The sequence below is a fragment of the Bactrocera latifrons genome, unplaced genomic scaffold (assembly GCF_001853355.1).
Source record: "Bactrocera latifrons isolate USDA-ARS-PBARC rearing strain unplaced genomic scaffold, ASM185335v1 scaffold_63, whole genome shotgun sequence".
NCBI classification, from domain to species: Eukaryota; Metazoa; Arthropoda; class Insecta; order Diptera; family Tephritidae; genus Bactrocera; species Bactrocera latifrons.
Genome location: NW_017537301.1, coordinates 398,059 through 423,491, shown reverse-complemented (window position 1 = coordinate 423,491; position 25,433 = coordinate 398,059). Strand labels below are relative to the sequence as shown.

General features: G+C 32.9%; 2 protein-coding genes across 5 annotated transcripts in view; one reads left to right on the top strand and one right to left on the bottom strand.

The window, feature by feature from the left end:
• Positions 1 to 425: 425 nt before the first annotated feature.
• Positions 426 to 8,666, bottom strand: LOC108975266 (unconventional myosin-Ia). Of its 2 annotated transcripts, XM_018943626.1 has the most exons (21): positions 8,548 to 8,666; positions 8,181 to 8,448; positions 7,993 to 8,108; positions 7,867 to 7,937; positions 6,767 to 7,812; positions 6,631 to 6,694; positions 6,449 to 6,462; positions 6,313 to 6,397; positions 6,037 to 6,131; positions 5,839 to 5,986; positions 5,656 to 5,754; positions 5,324 to 5,547; positions 4,872 to 5,119; positions 4,677 to 4,813; positions 3,825 to 4,411; positions 3,253 to 3,312; positions 2,827 to 3,158; positions 2,064 to 2,199; positions 1,843 to 1,995; positions 1,661 to 1,788; positions 426 to 1,596 (listed from the first exon to the last, which is right to left on the bottom strand). In XM_018943626.1, exons 2-21 carry the CDS (start codon positions 8,283 to 8,285, stop codon positions 1,473 to 1,475), a joined length of 3,972 nt encoding a protein of 1,323 aa, XP_018799171.1. In that variant the 5' UTR covers positions 8,286 to 8,448; positions 8,548 to 8,666; the 3' UTR covers positions 426 to 1,472. The 2 variants fall into 2 exon arrangements, with proteins under 2 accessions (XP_018799171.1, XP_018799172.1); XM_018943627.1 differs by lacking the exon at positions 3,253 to 3,312.
• Positions 8,667 to 9,301: 635 nt separating this feature from the next.
• The window catches only part of LOC108975298 (leishmanolysin-like peptidase), a 25,156-nt gene continuing 9,024 nt past the window's right edge, over positions 9,302 to 25,433 (top strand). For 2 of the 3 annotated variants that reach the window (XM_018943682.1, XM_018943680.1), the window contains exons 1-2: positions 9,302 to 10,017; positions 21,173 to 21,309. In XM_018943682.1, coding sequence (XP_018799227.1) covers positions 9,847 to 10,017; positions 21,173 to 21,309 — 308 coding nt within the window. In that variant the 5' untranslated portion in view covers positions 9,302 to 9,846. The remainder of the gene's footprint in view (positions 10,018 to 21,172; positions 21,310 to 25,433) is intronic. The other variant, XM_018943681.1, reaches the window with a different exon arrangement.

The following is a 25,433-nucleotide window of genomic DNA, read 5'->3' as shown; positions in this document are numbered from 1 at the left end:
AATTTGTATTTTAGTTTTGAAGCTGCCAGAAATCAGATATTCGCAGTAGAATTGAACTCTTTAGAGTAAACAGGTAAGTTACTTTGAAAGTTCGAAATATCGTGTACGAAATTAAACTAAGATAATACAAAAAATGTATGAATGAGCAAAATTTGTTATAACTACTTTATTTGACTTTCCTAAAATTGTGTTTACAATATGAATATAACACTGCAAACTTTTATTGAATACACTTAACACTTCTGCAAATGATACACTATTTTTTCTTATCTTCCTTCTGAGGTTTTAAATAATACTTAAGACAGTTTGGAAGAACACTGATTGCATGTTGCCCAAGGTGTTATTTTATTAAGACACAGGTAGACAGGTTTTCTACGTTAAYTTGCTTAAAATTAATTTGAATCCATACAGGCATATTCAGAAAATTTACTTTATATATATGTAATATGTAATTTTGTACATATGAATTTATTTATTCGTTTTTTTTTTTAACAATTTCATCGGAATTTTACGATATTACASGCTTTAAAATTCTTATTCTCATAACAATTGCAAAGCTTAACWTTTTAAGTTCTTCATTCGAACTACAAGCATAACAGCTCCGATTATACATATATACATACATACAAACATATGTATATATAAAAAAGCAGTCTGAACAAACTTGCATGAAATAACAGAAAAAAAGCGGGAGAGAATAGCATTTATAATACCTGATGCTTCGAATATTTCAATATAATGTTCTTAATTTGTATACAAGGACAGCTGCTTTTGTTTTAAACGCGTTTCCAATTAAAAATTACTCTATTGATGTGAATTCAATTAAATTTAAAATCATACTTTTACAACATTTGTGAGTATTTTTTCATAMAATTTTTATATTTTTATAAAATATTTATATTATTTCGGCTTTAAATTGAAAGATCTATACTTTTTTAGAAAGCGGTTTATCCTCAGGCAAGTACAAAACATTTCTKGAAAATAAAATACTCGAAAATACATGCTGGTGCACTGGAAACTACTTTTTTGAAATAGAATGGCTTATGTATATTAAAAAAATAAAAGCTTTTTTGGGTATAAAGAAAAATCAACTAAATGCGTGTGTTACATATAAAAAGATTTAGCGAGTTTCCATCGATTTGGGGAGAGTAAATGAAGAAAAATTTAAAATAAAATCATAGAAAACAAGAAACATGAAAAAATTATAAAGAAAAATGCTATCTGTTGTCATTCAATAATAGCTATGTGAAGTAAATAAATAACTGGCATTTAAAACACACAAACCAAAATGTCTACTTTCATTAATAACAGATAATTTTTGCGGTTTTTTTTTGTTTAGCTGATTGTCAGCGATCAAAGAGGAGTCTATATTATAACATCTGGTTGAAACACTTCGGTCGTCTATACTACTACAGTTTCAAATCACATTATGAAACTTTGACCACATTCACCTAAGCTAATCCATTATATGATTACACAGTAATCTCCATGCGATTCGCTTTGCGTGTAACTTTCGGTTGAGATTGCACCAAATCGGACATCCCACCATATTTAAATGAGAATATAATTGTTTGTTGACCGAAATTGGCTTCAAATCTGTAATGTAAATTATATGCTATTTAACTTACATCTCTAAAGCATTAAATAAATCACAGCTTACTCGGTGCTAATGTGTATTTCTGGTGGTTTTCCTGTGGCATTTTGTATGACAAGAAACATTTTAGTTACAATCTCGATGACATGCCCCGTTTGAAAAACAAAATCACCCTTTTTACGCCCAAATTCAGACTATAGAGAGTGATAATTAGAAAATAGATATTTGTAAATATTATAAATAACTACTGCTTTGACGTGAAATACTGCAATGTCATCCAGATACGGGCTCAAGGACATGCGATAAATCTCCGATGCAGGCACGCGATATTTGACTTGTAGCGTGCGTTGGTCAAGCAGGAGTAATGACGACGTTGACAATACCAGCAAAATTGGTACGAACTACGATTTTAACCATATTTTTAAACATATTGGATTAGCTGCATTTATTTAAATACGTGTGATTTTACCTTTCCACTGGAGCGCGTTATTTTATTGATAATGTCAGCGAATACCACATATTGATCATTTGTTTCCACACACATTTTTTTCCATTGTTGATTATGCCGCAGTCTCACATAATCGCCAACAAATGGATGACCAACACTGCATAAATAAATTAGCGTTTAAGTTCGTGTAAAAACAAGAAAAATCGTTAATTTCGTTTCCACCGAAGCTGTAATACTTTGTTAAGAGTTTTTATACGATAATTTGATTTCGATCGGCCGGCTTGTATGACAGCTATATGCTATAGTGGTTCGAACTGAACAATTTGTKCGCAGATTCTATTCTTACTGTATTTAAAAATAATAAAATAAATCGTTTTCCATACAAGGGCTTGATTTTAATCGAATGGTTTGTATGGTTATATCTATAGTTCCGACAAATGAGCAACTGCTGCGAAGAAAAGGATCAGAAAATAAAAAACTGAGGGACTAGATCGCGTATATAGATAGTTGTTGTTTTTTGTTGTTGTCGAGGCAGAAATCTGCCGAGATAAAATTGCGGTTCCGTTCCGGGTACGTAGAACAGACTGTTGTGTGGCCGGTTATATCGTTATACCGAAATATACAGATATGCGGACATGCCTTTATCCACTCAGCTCGTTTCATTGATCATTTTAAGCAACATTTTATAGGGTTTATTTTAGACGTTTTTTCTTGGTATTACAAACATCGTGGCAAACATTACCAAACCTGTTCAGGATAAAATACGAATATATTAAGTGCTCACCTCCGCGAATATGATGCTTTGCGATCCTTAAAGATAATACTGGCAGTAACTTTTTCGCGCATACGGTTGCGTGAGGTCTGATCGAAAGAGCTGCGATAAATATAGCATTTCCACCGATGGTATATGGCGCGAAGTAGACGTGACGTTTCAGCAAGAAATTTAGGYGCTGTTGGCCACTCTGTGGAGAGCGGACTTAATGTGTTTGGTGGCAAACGCATCGGTATGGTTAACAGGAAATGCCTAATTTTCCAATGCCGGTAATATCTGGATATAATATCGACAGCCCAATGCACTTGGCGTTTGTACTTCATAACCGTATATTCTTTGCGTGCCTGAAATCGAAAAGAAAATCGTTTAAAATACTGTTGGCATGCAAAGTGCATGTTGTTTTAATTTGAGAAGAATTTTTGCTGGTGTTATGCTTACACTTCGATAGAGGCTCCACAGGTGTTTTCGGCCCTTAAAGGGAATGCTAAAGCGACATTCCTTTATAATTAAACAGCACATGCATCAGAAACAATCAAAAGCGAATAATGAACTATTAACACAAATGTATGTATGTATGATTACAAGTATGTAGAGATGTATCTACGTCGTACATAGACACATATGTATGTTTATAAATATGCTGTAGATAATAAGAACTACTTCAACTACCATATAACAACAACGAAAAAGCTTGAAACAAAATATTTTATTAGGGAGCAACTCACAACTTGTCACACCTTGTAAAATCATATAATCATAAATTTTTACACTGGTTTAAAAAAATTGTTGTTGTATTACTTTATGAGACTATATGAAAGCTCTCTATATAATTACAAAAGTGACTATAAACGGCTAAATAAAAGGTTAATAATAAGGTTAAATTGATAATAATTAAGAAGTACAGAGTAGTTATTTATTTACTTTCTTTTTTTTATTTTTGCTACAAATATACTCACACTCAACAAACTACTGCAAAGCTATACTATCATGAGTGTACACAATTTACTCACCCGCCATGTGCGCCAGGCGCTCGCGATTATAATCTGACTTTGACGCATGCGCATAAAATGTTTTCGTGCCACATACATACGAAATTTTGTCTGGATTAATATGGCTAATTCATTGATGCGCTCCCTGCGAAATTGTTCCAATTCATATTCGGTGCGTGGACTGCGTACGAATACGTTTTTCGTGCCGATTGTAAATTCCGCCGCTGGTARAGGTAAGTTGCGTATGATAAGCGCAACACCTTCAACAATGCTGCAACCAGGAGCATTGTCCGCACTCCCATTGCCACGATAATGCGGCCAAGTTGAGCTATTCAGCAGTTTGTAGCGATTGTAGAATTTTGCATGAGGCAAATGGAAGCAATGACCTGTGCGGCAGAGGTGCACCAATGGCATTAGGGACATATAACGCACTTGATGCTGCACCAATGCCAAATCAAAGGTAAGCGATTGCTTGCATTCATTCGGTTTTATACAGAACACATAGTGAGAACGTCGATTCTTTATTATGGCTAATAACGTATGCAATTGTGTACGAACGTTGGAACTCAGTGTTGTCGGTTTACGGTTCACTTGTCGTCGAGGATTGCCTGAAAGAGCATTTATAATAATTAATTGCTAGATTTTAAGGTAATGAATGAAAAATAATATTGAATAACTTTGACATATTTTTTTCTCTCAGCTCGTTACATTGACTTTTTTATAGATAGATTTTATAAGGTCTCCGACTTTTTTCTCTGTGTACTGCAAACTCTATGGCAAATTTAACATACTCTGTTCAGGGTATAAAAACMAATATTTGCTCATACAATAGCAAAATAAATATTTTTCTTTCAATTAATTTACTTTATTTACCTTCTGGAAAGAGACTTTGAACTAAAGGAAGTTTACTTTGGTGCATTGCCCCACTCACATACTTTGGCAAAACGTCCGAATTCTTTTCTAAAAAACGATGTATCGAGTAACTGACGACATTGGCAAAGTGGCGTATTCTAAAATGAAACCATGTTACAGATATTTTTTATTTGCATAAATTAAGGCTTAACTCACTTGAAGCACATTGAATTCTGACTGCCACTTATAAAATTCGGGTGCCCTGCACAACACTGCTGAATGCGTAGCAAAAGTGATTCATTGCTGTTAAGATGCGGCTCATTAATAATTGCTAAAATACCATAACTTGGCTTATCGATAAGTTCACAAATTGATTCGTTATCAAAAAAGTCTACTCGTGTCCATTCCAGCCCTTCACGTAAGTATATTTCCTGTTCTAGTCTTAATACGTTGTGAACAAAATTCTGAAATTCAAAAATAAATCAGTTTTTAAGTTCATATTTTGACTGTAAGAATTTTAAAGATATAACAAGAAAAGTTGTTAACAATCTGATCATTTACTATATATTTAAACTTTTTGGTTCTCGTAAGTTTGTTTTTGGGAGTTACAAACCTCGTGGTAAACTATCATAAATAGTTTAGATTTTTCGATATATACATATGTTTACCTGGTGTATCTTTTCAGCGCTGTAATTTATTGCGAATTGTTCGAAGGAGTTGATTTCAAGCAACTCGAAACCGTAAAAATCGAGTAAAGCTAAATTCTTTTCACGTTGTGTAGATTTTAGTATTTCATTGATTTTATTCACCAACCAAGTAAATAGCCGGCCATAAAGTGTGCGACAAAGGGTGTTACGTGCGTTGGCCGCTTGACGAGCATCTAATTCGCAGCCTTTAGTAAATATTAAAAACGTGCAACACATCAAATTCATTACTTATTAGTTATAAGTTAAACTCCATTTAAAAAGGTTATGTTACTTCAATGTAAACCGATACTTACCGACATCCTCCATAGTGCTATTTGAGCAATTGGCTCGAGTAAGGCAATTTATTAAGATTTGAGCTTCTAAACTTAGTAAGTGTGCTGTCTCTTGCACTTCTGCAGAAAAAGAAAGCAATTTATTAATAAATATATATAACAGCGCTTTTTAATATAAGTATATATAAAATTGTGTATAAATACCGTAAATATTTGATATTTGACAGCCTTCAGTTCCGTCGATATTTGTTATGGGCACAAAAATGAAGTTTCCTAACTTTAAAACGATTGCAATGACACGAAGTATGGCGGTAACTTCATCACACGTCAAGCCAAGTATTTCAAGAGATTTCTAAAAAAAAAGAAACTATTTAGTATTTAACAGTATGTATTTCTACATACTTTGGTGTAGTGAAAATTATCGCGATCTTCTTCAATGGCAGTTGTATTCCTTAAGATATCGTATTTTTCCACATTCCTATACAGTTTTAGTGATTCTGCGAAAAAGAATTTGAGTTAAGCTTGTTGGCGAAGATACCTTATTATACATAACTAACGCGATAAACAAAATAATTAAAGCAGATTTTGTTGGAAAAATATGTCAAGTAAATCTTAAAAATTGTTTCTTAAGTAACTAGCTTCGAMAAAGCTTTTACTTTCTTTTGAATAAAAACTCACTTAACAATGGCAGATCAGCTCCTAATAGCAACTGGTAGAAGATGTGAAAATTTCGTTCCCCAACACCGGGATTGGTAATGCGCGCCTGAAATAATTTTAATTTTAGTCAAATTTAAAAAGTTTTATAACTATTTACCTTTTCCAACATGACTTATAAAAAAAAATTGACAGACATGAAATGAATTGTGTTAGTTTAAATATTTTTATCAAATAGTTTTAAGATTAAATTTTTAGGTTATGTTCTAAATATATGTAGTTGTTAATAATATACAGCTTTGTTTTTAGTTACAGTCTAGAAACTTTTTTATTTTTACTTACAATGAGTTATGTGCACGCCCATCGGATCGCCCTTAAAATCGATTTCAATGTCGAACAATTTGCCCTGAGGGAAATTTAGTTGTACATAAGCAATAGATAATAAAATTATATGCACTTTTATTTGTATGCAACCTACATAACGACTGGAATTGCTATTCTTTGAGGTAACCGCATTTCCCATGGCTTCGAGAAAAACATCGGCACAAGTGACACATTCTCGTAATCTTTGACTAGGTGACTTTCGACGCGACTTTGTGTTTGGCACATTCATTGTCCCTGAGAGTGAAAGTGATGAAGAAGTTTGTGCACCAGTTGCAAAACTACTTGGTATGGCTGTGCAAGTAACGCCGGCCATCTGATTCTGTTTGTGTGCTTCGTAAAGAGAAATACGTTGTGTTGAACCAATCAGTGATGAACGGTCGGTTTGGCTTTCTGTGGAATGTTGTCGTAATAGATTACAGAAGCTACCGCGATGCATGGCTCTACAAGGACCACCTAAAAAGCTATGTGTAGTGGTCGTTTTGAATGGCATATTGCGAGAATCCATTTCAAGAGCTAAAGCGCGTGTACATTTACTGTGGCCACACTGGCGACAACCTCCGCTAGATACATTTCCAGAGTGGTGGGCACTATGCAGGTATTTCGACGATGTGGCAATGCTTGAATTCATTAAATTGGCAGTGTTAATAGGGGCTGTTTGTGTTGGCTGATGCTTAAAGCATGACTTTGACGGATGTTTTTCAATAGYACGTGATGTTACCTTTCCATCGATATATGAAATATTTTCMGTACTTTTGTGATGAGAGAAATCGAARTCAACAATTTTCTCTCGCATATTACGCCGACATTGACTGCGATCTGAGCTTTCAGCGCGAATGCGTTGTGCGGAGACATTTGCAGTGCTACAWCGACGTGGTCCTGGACCAGGCGAAAGCGACTGACGACGCGCTGTATTTGTTATTGTCATGGCACTATCAGATTTTTTATATAAAGCAACATTTGGAACCGAACAATTGCTAGATGTGCGCCGATGCATTTGAACATAACCACTATAACCACTGCCAGTACTACTATTCGGTATTTCTTTTTTAAATAGTTGCGACGTTGTGATTTTATCTTGAATATGTGTGAGAAAATTAACGACCATTTTGAAGGATTCCGTCTTCCCTGCGCCACTTTCGCCTGAAAAATAATAAGATTACTTAAAATATTGCCGTGTTGAAAACAAAAACCAACCTGTGAGTACAATACACTGATCTTCTCCTTGATCTTTCAGCGATTGAAATGCTAAATTCGTCAAACCGTAACTAAATAGATAACGCTTATTAAACAATTATCAATAAGAAATTTGTATTGTCTTACATATGCGGTGGCAATTGAAATATTCCTTTGCTGCCATAGTTTCGTATGGTGTCTGACGTTCGTTCTGATATGTGATGATAYGGATTCACAGCGACAACAGATGTTCCAATGTATGTCTAATAATAATAAACAAAATTATATGCAAATACATTATCTTAACCTTAAGAAATGTTACCCTGTATACTTACGTATATGTGGTCACGTTTGTAGCGAAGGTGGATATTGTTAATAAAGCTATCTTCAGAAAGGTTTTCCAGAAGAACTGAATCCCATGTTCCAATTTCTTGTTCCATTATGTACAATGATGTTTTTTGTTTTTATTTTCAGAGTTGGTCAGCGATTGGGTTTAACAATTTATGTTAAATTATTTACCACAAAGCAACAAACAGGCCATACTGGTGGATTAAAATGCCATCACCAATACAGCGCATCGTACAAATAAAKGTGTTTTCAGAACTATAAAAAAAAATAATTATTTTGTTTTCTAATATAATTCTGTTTTCATGTCAAACGCTCTGGGTAATCGCTATTGAATAATAAGTCATTTTTACTTACTCTCAAAATAAACGATAAAAACTGGTCAACTTTGATTTAGAAGTGCATTTTGATATTGTATTGTTTATTTTTATTTTGCATTAACAATTTAACCAACACAATTTTCACAGTTACCCTYAAGCATTTTCCCATTTTTCTACATTTTGCTGTGTTGACATTTATTGCACTTGACATTTCAGCCACAGTGAAGATGTTTCAGAAAATATATATTTAAAAAAAATGTACCATTATAAATATCTCAATAAATCTAACACAAATAAATTCCCAATAATAGAAAAATAAATATTATTTTATTATCAGTTTTTTTTTGTTAGTATGAGTATACATTATTTTAACAAATATTTTCAATTAAAGTTTTCTAAAATTGACGAATTTTTTACATAATTTTAAACCAACACTTAATGATATCTGGATATACCTAAATTTATATTTTTATATAATTACATAGGAGTTGGAGTTAAATCATGATTTTCTAAAAAATTTTAAGTTTTCAAATGAACATGTGATTTACATTTTTTAGCTTGTGCTTARCTTGGCAACTCAGTTATTTAAATATGTCAAATTAGCGCAGCTGCGTTTGCAGTTTTTCATCTTGGCCATTCATTCGTTTTYTATGGTTCAAGTTAAAATGTTGTTTAGTTTACATATTTGTGTATAACGTTGTAATGTTATTTATTAATTTAGTTGAAATATTATTTCGTGTTTGAGTGATTTATTTGACTTTAAAAAATGTTGGATGTGCAGTCTGAAAAACAAAAATTAATTAAAAGTAGCTTAATAAATTAAATAAACGTTTTCAAAGCGGCAATGTATAAAAATAAAGTTAATGTAAAGTGCAGTGTTTGATAGTGCTTGTAGTATACTACTTTTATTTAAACTAAATAAAGTAAATTGGAACTCTCTTTGCGGAAAGAACTTCAGAATTCAACACAACCAAAAARCTAACAATTATTTGTTCAGCGACAGTGAATTGGAAATATGTATATTGATGTCTTAAGCTATTACCATTGTTTGGGTCGCACCCATTTTAGTATTAGATTGGTTTTATTTGAATTTTTTATTTTTAAGTGTCAAGCAAATTACGAAATTACGGTTTTTTTGGTGTGAAATTGTTAGTTTGGCTGTGCTTCGAAGTGAAGGTAAAAAATCGATTTGTAATTCTTTCCCAAAAAGTAATTACCAAAATATCACCACCATTCCTCTTCTTGTTAATAAGAAAAAAAAATTGCATACAACCTTACTCCTGCATAAGGCGAATGAATCTTTTGTGAGAAATATACGAAATAAATTTTGTAAGAAATGTGGCACAAATTGAATCAGGGAAGGTGCTATGTGATTATACCAAAGAAAAATTATTTTTCAATGGTTCCAACAGTATATTATAAATTACACTATATTATTGGCTTACTATTATTGCCGATGATAACGTCTGGTCATAACTGTCAGCATTTTCATCCTAAAGCAGACGAGGTAAATATCAATTTTTAACAAAACTATTGCATCGTAAAATTTTTACTTAATGACATGACATTATATTGAATTATATGTGTACAGATATATTTATACAAATACCATAAATACATTAATATACGAAAATAACAAAATTTAATTATAGGAGCTTTAAGCGTTTATTTAATAAAATATCAAATCAAATCAATATCCAAATTGTGTGTGTTTTAATTTGATTAAATTTGAAAACAATAATAACGCCTTAATATTGTCGCCATATGACCTACGCAATATACAGGCATATATTAATTTGTAAAATTCCCTAATAGTGTGGCGTTAATTATAACTTTAAAATGTCTTCTCATTTTCTTTTCAATATTACTAATGCAGTTTTCTGAAGGTCAATAGTAATTTGGTAATTTATAAATATTTATGACTTTAATTTAACGCCTTACCAACAAAACAAAAACAAAAAAATTAATACAATATCCCAAATTTTGACTTGAATAATATGAATATTAATAAGCTAGTATTTTCCCTATACCAAATATTTTAAATGGTCATTAAAATTTCGCTGCTGAACAATTTCAATAATGTTGGCATACCTACCTACATATTTAATTTGATAATTGAATATTTATTTCAATGGAAATCTATTAAGTATAAAACTAGTATTAAACAGGTACATATTTACATGTTTAAATGCAAATAAAAATAAAAAAAAAATTAAATAGGTTAGTGGATTAAATTTTTACTGAATTATGCTAATATAACATTTTATTAGTAATTTCTTACTCAACAGGCAGCAAGTAAATATTTTAATAAAAAAAAAAAATGGTTTTCGATTCAACAAAACAAAGTTTGTGCATGCCCATGTACATATATTTTCTTTTTTAGAAATAAACAAGGAAAAACGGCTGCACCGAAATTATAATATTTTTGTCAAAGAAGAAAAGATTTCCATATAGAATTTGAGTTTGTTCGTTCAGTTGGTTTGTTAGCCTAATGCTAAATTGGTCCGATATTGGTGGTTTAACCAAATCAGCAGTTTCTTGTGACGAAAAGGATGTGTGAAAAAATTCATATCGATACCTCAAAAACTAAGGGACTAATTCGTAAACATCGATACATGCAAACATATGGACTAAGCTAAATGGATTCAGCCCATCACGCTTATAATTTATAAATACACTTTGTAGATTCTCCAACCCTTCCTTCTGTGCTTTGCATACTTAACATACCCTATTCCGGGTATAAAAATAATTTTATGCCAGTTACAATAGCAATTCCAATAAAACATGTGTTGATATAATTTAACTTATAAACTGTTTCTTTGTTCAATTTGAATTTTTTTAGKTGTTGAATAACAATCGTATAAATTAGCCGTGACTAATTTAATTGAACAATTAAGTTGTCCAAAGTGAGTGACGAATCCAATGAAGTGTGAAAGTTCTTGTAATTGGCRGTTTCCCAGACAGAAAAAATAGTTACAAAGCATTTGAATGCTTAATATACATGTGTACACATAAGTAAATTAAAAGGTAAAGTCAAAGATTTAAATAAAATTCATTTAAATCAGTGGAGCCGGTTTGCTGAAACAGTAAAATTTGTTTGCATTTGGTGGTAAATAATAGAATTTGACTCAGTTTGTGTATTTCAATGATGTACATTAGATTTTTTGTATTTCGTGAAATGTTTTAGCTGAAGAATCGCTGTGGAAATTAGCATTCAAAGATACTGTTAGGTACTTGTTATGCCATAATTAAACTTATGTGCGACTATTTCCACTGAGATACAGATAAGTTGAACAATTTTCTATAATTTATACGCATTCAAAGAACAATGAATAAAATCGTGACGAAGCCGGATTTTCCAAGTTCAGAGTTTCTGGTTTCATTTGTTATTTATTATTGCAATAGTTAGAAATTACKAGGGCTACTAGTAATTAAATAGGTTAAAGTGAACTACTTCTAAAAGAAACCGCGTTGTGTAGTTCTGTTAGAAATAAAAAAATTTTATGATAATATACATACATATGTATGTATACTATATGTTCAACCTTGATTTTAAGAAAATTGACAGTTTATGCGTTGCATTATTATTGGTATTCTTCATTTAATTATTTTTTAAATGCTTGATCGTAACGCAAATGATAATTATGATCTTTGGTTACACAACCATACAATTAAAATTTTAATTGTTATAATTGCATTTACATAAGTATTAAAAATACACTAAAAAACATTGTTGTCTCTATGGCTTCCAGTCCAGCAAATTTGCAAATATTAAACATAATTTTTAAATCTTGGACATGAAAATATTTGATCAAGTTAATAATGATATACAAGTATGTATAAGTTTGCATTTGTGTGCACGTACTAATAAATTCAYATGTGTGCATGCGTTCACATTTTTTTTTCACGGTGTCTGCCTCAGATTTGTTTATGGTTATACAATTTTATGTATATTTAACCACTACTTGAAGTACATACCTATATATTTACGATTGTATGTCTGTACCAATGAGCATTTCCGTAATATGAAATTTGGGATCTACATACATACATACAGACAAACATAATTAATTTTTTGTAAATAATTAACCTGATAACGAAAACAACGCATTAGCAGTTATAAGGCCTTGTTAAAGGTTTTCAAAATCAAAATTTGTATGCAAAAAAGTAAATTGACCGCGTTTGAACTAATTACTACAAATCTGTCGTAGACCATATTAGGATGGGACGTTTCGTAAAGTTGTGTGAAAATAAATCATGTATTAATTTTGATTTTTATACCTTGAACAGGTTATGTTAAGTTTGTCACGAAATTTGTAACACCCAGATGGAGCGTCGGAGACCCTATAAAGTATATATCCAAATGATCAGTAAGTTGAGCTGAGTCGTTTTAGCCACGCCCGTCTGTCTGTCTGTGTGTGTGGCAACACTGTAATCTCCGAAGAAATTGTTCAGATCGGTTAACTATAGCATATAGCTGCCATACAAACTTAACGATTGGAAAAAAGTTCTTGTATGGAAAACTTTTGCATTTGACAAGATATAATCACGAAGTTTGGTATAGATTATTTCCTAAGGCAACAATGTAATTTCCGAAATTGTTCAGATCGGCGTACTATAATATATAGCTGCCATACAAACCGGACGATCGGAATCAAGGGCTTGTATGGAAAACTTTCGCATTTGACGTGGTATCTTCATAAAATTTGATATGGATTACTGCTTAAGGTAATAATATAATCTTCGCAAAAATTGTTAAGATCGGATTACTATAGCATATAGGTTTTATATAAACTGAACGCATAGTTACTAAAAGAAATGCACCTGTGAAGGATACCATATCAGTTTCGGTGCAGCCGAAGTTAACGTTTTTTATTGTTTAAATAGGGTTCATCAGAGCATTGTGCAAATTACTATAAGAATTTGTGAATTCCATTAATGATGCCCTGCTCTGATGTGAACCATACTTCAGTGAGTGTGTTCTGACAGGACCAGAACAAATGGTAGTTAGAAAGGGCCAAGGTCTGGGTTATAATGTCGGTGAGGCAAAACTTCCATTCGCTTTTCAAAAAAAAAAAAAAAAAAAAAAAAAAACGGATTTTCAACATGAAGACGAGTGTTGTCATAATGTAAATTTATTGTCTCGTATTTGCGTTTTTCGGCAACTGCTAACTTCAATGAGATGAGTTGTTGTCGGAAGGGTTCTCCATCAACGGATTCATCCGGTTTTAGAAGCTCATAATACAGCACTACCTTCTGAACCCACCAAATACAGATCATACCTTGATGTCATGATTATTCGGCTTGGACGTTGATTTGGCTGGTCAGCCTCATTTCACCACTGATTTTTTGAATTTAGGGTTGTCGTAATTAACMCATCTTTCATTTTTAGCTATAGTTCAATGCAAAAATGACTGACATGCAATTTATTTTAAAGTTCGTCATCTTCAAACTTTTTTTGCGTCCCTCGTCTTCTAAGCCAAAATCATCACTTTTAAATCGTCCAAGCCACTTTTGGCACGTTCCATCAGCTGGAGCATGTTCACCATAAATTTCCACCACAATAAATTTTTTTGTTTTTTCGGCTGAGATTTTTACCTTTTATTTTTTATTATATTAAGAAATGAATATGAAGTCAGGCTCAGAGTTGCACATAGTTSAGAAGAAACAAAAATCTTAGTTTATGCTTCAATTGACTGAAGAAATAAATACCTCTTTCAACTATGTTGTGGTCCCGTTTATTTTCAATCCTGTCTGGAGGAGATTATTTGTCATCGAACTCACCTGGGTTACTTAGTTGCGGGATGACGGGATCACTCTTCTCTTATATTAACATAATCCTTTCGCGGCACTCCTGAATTTGCTCATTGTAATTATTGAGAGTTGTCTCAAAAAGCCATAATTGGACAATTACAAGTTCTTTAAATCAAAAATATATTTATCTAAAATGATTCATTGTTATTGTATTGCCTGGCATGGATTTATTAATACTATTCGCTTTTAGGTGATTGATCACATTTTTTATTTAAATATTAAACACTTTCCGACCCACTTTAGTGTTTTACATGCAAACATATATATAATTTAACGTCAAACGTGGAACACGCAACTCATCGATGAAGCCAATGAAATCCGATGAAAACGAAAGTGAAAGCCCGCTGCCGACTTGGGGTTGAACAAATATGGCAGGTGGCAAAACAAAACCAAAATCCATCGTTGTTTATTTTGGCCGCAAACTTCTTAGTCAATTTTGTTGAATCAAACAAATTTCATAATTTTTCAACGCTTACCCCGCACTTGGTATACAAAACTTTGTATGTATGTATTTTATCTGTGTGTAAATAATAAATTGCGCAAACCCTGCAGAGAAAACCAGATTTCCAAGAGCTGCTATATGCAGATAAAGTTTCATTTCTAATGCAAATACCTGTAGGGTATACTTAACATGCATATATGGGGCATCTACAGTGCGTACGCGCTAATTATTACCCAACAAAACTGAGGTGTTGACTTTACTAAGACACTTCACTTTTTAAGCGCTTAGAATTGCTTCAAAACTTACCATCTGGTATAATCTAGCTCGGACTGGTCTATTTAAACTGAATCGATAATTTTTTCCTAGATTGGCACATGTACGTGAATTTTCAGCTTCATATATCAATGCAAGTCTTAAATCCACCTCTCTTATTGACGATAACATCGAAAAAGTTTAAACAACAGCGTTTGAAAATCGTTGTGCTGGCATCAGAGAGTTAGCAGGGGATCTTAACATCTTTTAGGCATTCACTTAACATGTTTTGGTTAATGTTTCAGGTATGAAGCGTATCAATACTGGACTCGTTGATTGTTGAATACATTTTTTAGAAGTGTATTAAAAATTGTATTAACCGTTGGCATGCATGTATTGGCTTATAAGCCTATTTTCAAAGCAATGATAACGATACTTATACCGATTTCTGTCGTCCCTTTCTTTATAATATTTCACGGACATCTTGAAATTTCAAATCGTTTAAGATTTTAAAATTTTCCATAATYGGCGATTGCATATAAACTAAGGCCTCATTTCGTTATAATTAATTCAGGTTCCACATGTCGAGTACTCACTGTAGTTGATTATCACCGCATGGCACATGTGCTTTTGCGTGCATTATTTTAAAATTTAAACTTTACATGAGTGTGTTGTTAATTAGTTAGGTTTTTAATCTGCACAAAAAAAAAATGTGAAACTAACGAGACGTTTGCGACTCAATATGCACATACAAATGCACATAAGGAATGAATTATGTTCGCCTATACTTACCTACAAATGCATTATGTATTCAAGATGCAGTAAATCGCATTTGTCAGTGGTGCAATCGAGCTGAAAGCCATAAATTTATGCATGTGTGTAAACGTTTTCAAATATAAATAACGCTATTGTTAAACGCTAAACAAAAATATATAGTGACCATACGTATTTTTTTAAATAGCGTTTAATTGAATAAAATATTATAATAGAAAAAACGAAAATATAATAAATTTATTCAATTCCGCAATCAATTGGAAAAATTTACAAATCTTACATTCCAGTAAATTCATAGAAAGTATTATATGTATATGGGCTTGTGACTCTACAGGGCTTTCTAATAGGGATGATATGAGTTCTAAGTGGCGGTCATTATTAATATGTCCTGATCTGTAATTTTTTTCATTGTATTCAGAAATGTTTACAATTTTACTAGGAAAGATATGTGCAAGTACAATGTTTACAAATTATTAAATTTTATTATACAAACGATTGTTCTCCAATCGCAACTTTTCTTGCGCTTTTGCCATTTTATGGTCGTTATAATCGTACACCTGTACTCGCTGTTCGAGCGTACATTTTCGTTACTAATGTTCAAGTGCCAATAATCAAAGAGCCGCTCGAAGTAATAAAAATATTGCTGCCCATTTGGCAAATGTTGCTGAAAACCGCAATTTGTCGATTCCAAGATGTTCGTAAGAACTCGAACTGTGTCAAAGCACAAGCTGGTGGATTTTGAGAAATGTTTTAGGTTTGCATTCGTATAAAATTGTCTCACTCATGAACTGAAGCCATTGGACCACCCCAAACGTCGTGAATTTGCTGATTTTGCCTTGGAACAATTTGAAAACTATAACGATTTTTTAAGGAAATCATCTTCTCTGATGAGGCTCACTTTCATCTGGGTGCTGCGATAAATGAACAAAATTGTCAATTCTGGTGCGAAAAAAATCCACAAATTATTCATGAACAATCATTAAGGGGGTATTCTACTCTAGAATTTTGAAAAATTTGATTTCTTTTTGCATATATTTAAAGTTTAGACCCTTAAGAATATATCCTCCAAAGGATTTTTAAAAATCAAAATTAATTTAAGAGCTGCAGTTAGCGCACTAATAAATGACTTAGACTGCCTGATATTTGACTCACTTTTTTCCACAGGGTACCGGCATTATCTCAAGTTCTATACAACCGATTTACTTGAAATTTTGTGTGAACCTTCTTTATGTAATCCTATATCGTTCCTACCAGCATCGTGTCAAAATTTTTTAATACTTTAAAAAAATTCAGGAATTTCAAAAAAAGCGTAAAAAATGATTTTTATTTTCAGGCGGTCGCCATTTAAAAATTTTTTTTTTTCGTGTTCCYTCAGGCAGGGACTATACCAGCATCCTTACTGATTAAGAATTTCTTTTGAGTTTTTTTTTTTTCAAACCACCAGGAGAGTCAGGATCAATGTCACCAGGATACGCCTTTTTTTACACAAAAAATTTTGTAATTCTCATCCCAAAACTATGACCTCTGAGATTCCTAATATTTTTAATATTTCGGATCTTAAATACGTTGGAAATATTCTGACGCTTCCAAACGTTTTCGAGCGCATAAAAAACAAAGTAATTTCACCATAAAACGCTTAGTGCGACTACGCTAGAAAAGTGTTAAGTTAGTTACTTATTAACATTGGTAAATTGGAGGGTCTCAAAAAATTAGCATATGACCAAACCCACGTTTAAAACTCTCATAGCAATCTAAAACTCGACTTTAATCGCGTAAGCGGTGTCTACGCTAATAAAGAAGAAGAAGCAATCTAAAAATGTAAACATTAATCTAGATTGATGTMTAAATGTCTTGAACGTCAACTGGAACTACAGAAAGGTTTGAAACATTTTTTGGCAATGGCAAGTTGTAGACATAGACATATCCATAAGGAAGACTCTGTAAATCTTTCAGGAAAATCGGCCGAATAGAACCTGGGAAATCGTGGGTATCATTTTGAAAAAGAGTACATGTTTTCAAATATTCAGGATGAGCAAAATAGAGTTAAAAAAATCATCTTCTAAGCATATATTATTCTTGAATAGTTAAACTCTGGAAATGTATAAAGKAAAAATCGTTTTTTATTTCTCGACTAGAATACAAACTTAAGTCTATAGAATCTCAAAACAATGCTGAATTCATTATTGCCACTGTTCGACGATTTAAAGCGGACACGTTCATTGTATACACGAAGAAGTCCAGTGTCTTGATGTTTCCTGCTATAATTTTGAACTTCTGATGTATTATTTGTTTGATTAATACTTCCACCGCGTTTGTTAATGGTACCAAATTTATCTAAAATAAAATGTTCAAAAATCCATACAAAGTATAGTAAATAGTTTTCATCATATTAAATATCCAGGCATGCAACAGCAGCGGCAACTATACAGTGATTTCAACAACCGCAGTTTTATAAACTTATTGGTTTCAGACCTTAATTTTATGGAGTTCCCATAGCTCTTTTTTCTTTAATTCGAAAATAATCCTTTCAATAATTTTATTACACATACACATACTCGTATATTATATCATGTACAACAAGAGATCGTTGAAGACATGTCTCGTTCATGACGACCTTTGACCTCTTCAACTGTGAAGTATATGAAATTCGTCAGACAAGTATTAGAGAGATGGCAAAAGAGCTTGATATCTCCTCCGAGTCCATTTGAAAGATTTTGGTGGATATTTTGGGTATGAAAAGCGTTTTTGCTCGACTCGTCCCTATAAAGCTTTTTTTTTCAAAAAGAGTATCGTATACAGAACTCTCAGCATATGCTTGGTCGTGCGAATTCCAATCCCACATTCATGGAGAGCATTATAACTGCCGATAAGATATGGATTTCTGAGTTAGAAATGGATGATGAAAAAACGAGTCGAAACCAACAAAAACATCGACAAAGCCACAAAAATGAAGGTGATGCTCCGTATAACCCGTTTTCAGTCGACCGAAGAGATAAAACCAAATTCGCTGAAGGAGCTGCCATCACAAAAAGTGCTTATGAAAAGTGTTTCGAGGACTGGATAAATCGTTGGCATAAGTGTATTAGATTGCAGGCGAAAAATGAATATTGATGAATAATTAAATATTATGCCTTTAATTTACAATCTCTAGGTACTTTTTTCCTTTTCACATTGTATGTATGTATACATATAGTATGTTTCCAAGCAATTCGTATTAATTCTACAAACTTTTATTTTTTCATATTTTCGCTGAAAACTAAAATTATTCGAACTCCCTGGAAAACGAAAAACCTCTTTCCACTCGTGTTTTATAATTATAGTTTTAACTTTCAAAACAAAAAGTCCCGTAATATGCGTACGTTGATAATTTAGATGTAATTTAAAACACCGTAACGTTAAATAAAAAATTATATAAAAGTGAATGTGTGCAATACCGTTATATTCATGCTCACATTACACACCAGACGTAAACGCATTGTGCATAAATATTATAGCAGCGGCGACCATTTATCATTTTTGACGAATACTTCGGCGTTTGATTACTAATTTGCCTCAAAACCCCCAAAGCTAGCAATAATTTTCGTCGGTCTATTATAAAAAAAAAAACGTTTTCAACACATGTGTACCATACATACATATGTATATACGTATGTGTGTGTGTAGCTAGAAAAATCTTTGTATGTGTGGATTTTCTATGCACGAGTGTGTGAACAAATTGGTTCGTGTGCAAATTGCAAGTCATGTATAGACAATACGAGTATATTTCGCAAAAACAATAAAATTTTAAAGATTATTGATAATATTGCAAGCGGTTATTTAGGTGCCCTTACCGGTATTACCTTATACAACTCAGTCGTCACATATTACTGTAAATCAAGTGATGCTTTCTTTACACAAGAATGCTTTTGGGTCATATTTTCTGTATTGTTATCAAATGATTCTCAGTAGACGCTGGGTAAGGCGATAATAGATTTACCGCTAATCACTTGTCGCCTAGTTTGCTCATTCTCGCGTTTTTTAGCGAATACTTTTAACACCTAGAAGGTTTTCATTAAATAGAAATATGACATTACTTTGCGACATAATCTCCATCTAGAGTACTAATAAATTGGTTATAACGATTAACAAAAGTTCGATTCTGCTCTAAAATCGGCGTCATTTGGGTAAAATATTTTTTCGGTCATGTCGAAATCAATAAGTGGAGAGTTAGTTWATAGTGGAGTTTAGTTGGCGAATGATATGAGGCCAACGCATTCCTTTAAGATACGGTTTCSTAGAAACTACTTGTCGGTTAAATATGCTTGAAGTAACACTTAGCCATTGTTTTGCATACATACACTTGTGGTTTGAATATTATTAAAAATTGATTCCGCCATCTAAGAGGTTAAATTTACATATCTTCCAAACCACTCAAGTTAACTCAAACAAACTGAAAATGGGTAAAATCAGATTCCCAATATAGCAGYTATGTCGAAAATTACTAAAAGTGCTTACTAAATAAGTGAGACAGTGGCATTAAATATTACAACCTGAATGGATGCAAAGGCTTCATGAGAGCTGTAGTAAAAAGCTGGGTCAATGGCCGTGGCGCCAACCACTTACAGGGAAACCCTTCATTTTAGGCGATACTTGACCTATTTATTCCAAATTTAGTATGGGAGCCAAAAATGGACAAAATCGGCTCACACGTCTCATATGTAAACAAAAATATTTTAGAACTTCCGGTTCGCTTTATACCGCATCTATCGGTCAATGTCAAAAAAAATGTAAACAAAACTAAGAATGAATAGATGAAATCATGTTGATACTTTTATGTTAAACTTTTTTTTGTTTTTCAACACCTAAAGGTTWATCAGGCTTTGATTCTGGCAAGTTGCGAGAATATAAAATGTTCGGTTACTGCCGAACTTAGCCCTTAAAATCGAACGTCAAAACTAAAATACTTTCCTTTTACCTTTTGAGAAAAATGTGCATTAAAATGTATGATATGGAAATGAAATGGATATTCATCATCATTATAACAATAAAACGCTCTCCAATAACACTCTCTGTTTCATATGTATGGCCTTACATATGACAGCGTCTATTTCCGCCGCAATGCTCCATTTCTCATTATATCACTTGTACTTGTATGGAATTTTTGCAATTCTGTTATGTCATTGTCGGCTGCCGAAATCAGAGCGAAATGAGATCATATTGCTCACGCATGTCGAATGTTCGAAAGACGATCCCAGAAATCAGTTCAAAAATGAGAAAAATATAATACATATCTTAATATCCATATAACAGTATATGAGTGAAGCGTGTGTTTTTTCTTCTGTATATAATTATGAAAGCATACTTACACCAACCTATTTCATTGTAATATTATCCATTTCAGGTTGTCCATGGCGTTCGCATCGAGACGGCGGATTCGGTGCATCCACACCAGAGTACTCACAGCATACACAAACGCAGCACAGACGCCGCTGACCAGCCATTACGAATTTTACTCTTCTACGATGAATCTGTTTTCAGGTTAGCGCTCTTTAAGTATATCTTTTGTTATTTTATTAAATTAAAACGTTGCATAAACGAGCACATACACAAATATCGTACATACTTATGAATGTACATACAAAAGTTCAAATAATAATACTAATTGCATTTAATAGAATAATAACATTGTTAGCTCATTTGAAGCGTAGGCTGTGCCAAGCACATTTCTTCATGGAAGGCATTGTATTTTTTTTAGATAAAACAAATGCTACACATTTTTTTATGATATGTAAGTCTATATATTTGTTTGCTTCGTTAGCATGGCTCGTTTTAAATTTCAGCCATGAAGTTAATTATAACTATGAAAAGCATWGAATTGCGCAGCTTCATAAAGAATATGCATTATCTTGTTTTCACTGATTTCCTTTCTGTAATTAATGCAGAGAGTGAATATTGATCTATTGAAATAAATGTAATAGAAGAAAAACTCMACTTAATGAATAAATATATATGTATATATAATTTATAAAGGGAAATCCATTTCGAGGTTATCTACTTTTTTTCAAGAAAAACACAGAAACTTCAAATCTAATGGGAAATTGTTATTATCACTCSAATGAACATTATTTAGCATTTATTTTTTGAAGATTATCTCCTTCAAACATTGGTCGCGGCTAGTCCGAAAAAGTCTAACGGTGGGATATCACACTATCTTGATAGACAATCGATCGGCCCACAACGTGAAATTATCTGCTCATCGAATGAGGGAATATACTAAGTAAATCCATTGATTGATGCGATGTACAGGAAGTGGCGTCGTCTTATTGAAATCAAATGTCGCCGAAATCACGAACTTCAATTTCAGTCATTAAATAGTCAGTCCGGCATAATTTTTAARGAAATATGGACGATACCAAGTGCTCACAAATAACATCAAACCGTTGTTGTTTGGATGAAATGACAGCTCATGAATCTCTTCAGGTTGCTCTTCGTCCCAAATGCGTCTCAGGCGCTAGACAAGATATGACTCTACGTAAAATACGCCAAGTCGTTCCATACGTCAATCCTAGTTGCTACGAACGGGGACGAATCGGCACTCCACAGTCTTCGAGTACACTCTCCGCTGCGGCTACTATATTTTTTCAYTGATTACTCTAGTTCCTAATTTAATTCTGTAATATTAATATAAGGTCTGGTAAAAATAACTCCAGTATTTTTTCAATTGATGTATTTAGTAATCTGTATCTCAGGTTTAATAAGTGCGATCAGGTTAGGCTATATAATATATGATTTCGTATATCTGAGACAGTTTTGTGATTGCTTGACTCAATATTGAATAGTTTTCGAAATATCTACAAAATGATCGAAATCGTCAGGTTGAATCGTCATGTAAGTACTTTTCAAATTGCTAATCATTGCACAACAAACCGTTTGAAATCATTTAAATAAGGCTGGATACAAAATTASATCGGTGCGGGTGTTAAAAGAGTTACCCATGGCCAATAGAAAAATAATGTTGTATATTGCATCTGGGCATCGCGCCAGGCATCCATCGATTGTGACGCGTAAGAAGCACTTGGGGCTTAGTTGGGAGGTATTCAASTTATAATCCGAACTTGGCACCAAATGATTACAACCCGTTCCTGTCTATAATGAATGATTGCGATGGCGAAAAATTCGCCGCAAGAGAAKGGTGATATTATGAAATTACTTTCCTTCTAATTTAGCTGAAGGAAATCTTCAAATTAATGCAAAAATAATGATTTTCTTTCTACTATGTTTGTCCCAGACTAAATTTCAACTCTTCAACTCTTCAGCTATGTAATATTTTAATTATGATATCTACCATATCTGAGCAAATTGCAAACACTTAAAAGTATGTATGGGGCTTTAGATTATACAATATTCTATAAGAACATTTCGTCATTAAATCAATAAGAGTCGATCCTGAAAGTGTGGACTTTCGAAAAAGGCCGCCGAACGCTCGCAATGGCCATGCTGCATAAACTTGCACACGCGATTATTTCTCTAGAGTATCGTATTATGCTGTTTATGCTTAGCTCCAATTGTAAAAAAATCYATTTTGGTAAACTTAATGCGATTGAAATTAAAGTTAAATAAAATAGTTCGCTTTAACTTAATTGGCTTAACAGTGATTATTGATAAATTGGATACTAATCTCTATGCAATGTAAAAACGCTTAATTAGTTGCGTACRTACATATGTATGTGTGYATGTACGTATGATAAAAGTGTAGGTTAATATCCCAGTAGTGAATGTAAGCAGACAACTGTTTGATGAGGTGTGTTGAAGAGTTTCATAAATTTTTTTATTGTAAGTGCAGCTTTCGAACAATCCGCATTTTCTTTAAAATAGCCTATATTTTGCTTTTATGGTACAAACTAAAGCTTGCAAAGGTTGCCTGTGTTGCATAAAGCARCACGGCTAAATGCTGATATACTCGTATATAATTTAAATCAATTCGATAAACCTTACATTTTTTTATTGCCGCTTCAAATGAAAAAAATATGCATTATTATTAATATTGTGTATCCTGAACTCGTTGGCCACGATGTTTGTAACAATCAGACGGAAGACACTATAAAGAACTTATAGTGCGTTCGAAAAATAATGCGTCTTTCGGGAAATATGTTTCATTTATCGAAAATGTATTTTGTTCAATTTGCCGCGTTGTCTATTATAGCCTAACATTTTTGGCAACTTGCAACAAATTTTTTGTCGTGGATGAGCTTCTGCGGTAACTTAAAAAAGGCAAACAAAGTAGCTAGGTTTAGAAAATTACTAACCAAGCACCCGACTACTCCTAGGCTACAAGGCAAAAAATGTGGAGAGTGAACTGGATGCAGTAAGGAATCACTGATAGCCCTAGTCAACACTCATTTCCCAGGGTGTACAGATGCTGTAGATTTCCTATCTGTATAGACAGTGTAGAGTACCTCCCAACAGATATCATAACGAAAGAAAAAATTCTTTGGGTAATCAACGGCTTCAAACCATTTAAATCCCTGGTATGCATGAAGAACGTAAACAAAAGCGCTGGTTCCTTATATGACCATAATATACAATGATGTTTAAGGCTTAACTATGTAYCTAACCTTTGTAGAAAGCAAGGGTTGTAACTATTCATACCGAAGACGTTTCCCCTTTTTCAAAAAAATACAAAAAGTCTAAACTCATTCCTTCTGAAGACGTTTGAAAGAATTCCAGACGCCTATATAAGAGAAAAGCTTTTATGGGTTACCCTGTCGAAAGCAAAGCACACCTATACTAAGGGTATAYCCCCAGAGACTGCACTTCATTCGCTTTCCCTAAGTATAGAAAGAGCATTACAGCGTACAAAATACGCTCTGGGTGTCTTTTTTGACATAAGTGGAATATTTAATGCTGTTTCCAATAACAGTCAGTGCATATTTACGACATTTAACATAGATTACTGTCCAAGGCAACGGTGCGGTCTCCAAATACATTTGCTGTCATTCAAACTGACCGAACAACCGAAAACTCATTGCAATTTATCTTAATAACCGTTCAATTTCAGTGTATAAGAGTAGGTTACTATATTTAACAAGTGCATTGCACGTTTCTCTACTGGGTACTGAACGTACTAACGCATTTTAAGTAGATTTAATTATTTCCTTATTGTACATTTACGAGTTGTAAATTATAAAGCGCACTGTTCAGGTGTTGTTTGTGGATTTCGATCACAAACATCGTTTCCCGTGAAAACTAGCAACTAGCTTCCAGCACCGGCACCAGCACTCCACGCGTTCAATTAATTGTATACATGCAAACATGGAATATAATTTCTTTTGTGCAAATTTGACTAAGTTTCRTTTGATTGCTAATTTTCCGCAAACTTAATTTGCTGCTTTGCGTAGTTGAACAGGTTTCTTGTAGTTGACGCATTAGCGCTGGTTRCCCTTGATAATTCCGATTACATTTGACTCTTGCATTAGGGTAGGTTGGGTTTGTTGTTATAGTTTGGTAAGAGATTTCATGACATATTTTAAGTTATTTGAAGAAGTGAAGTATTTATTGGAAATACTATTCATAAACAAAAGTATTTTATCTTTCAAAATATTTTTGAAGAAGCGTATGCTTTTGTTATTCCACTGCAAATATAATTATTTCTTTATGAAATG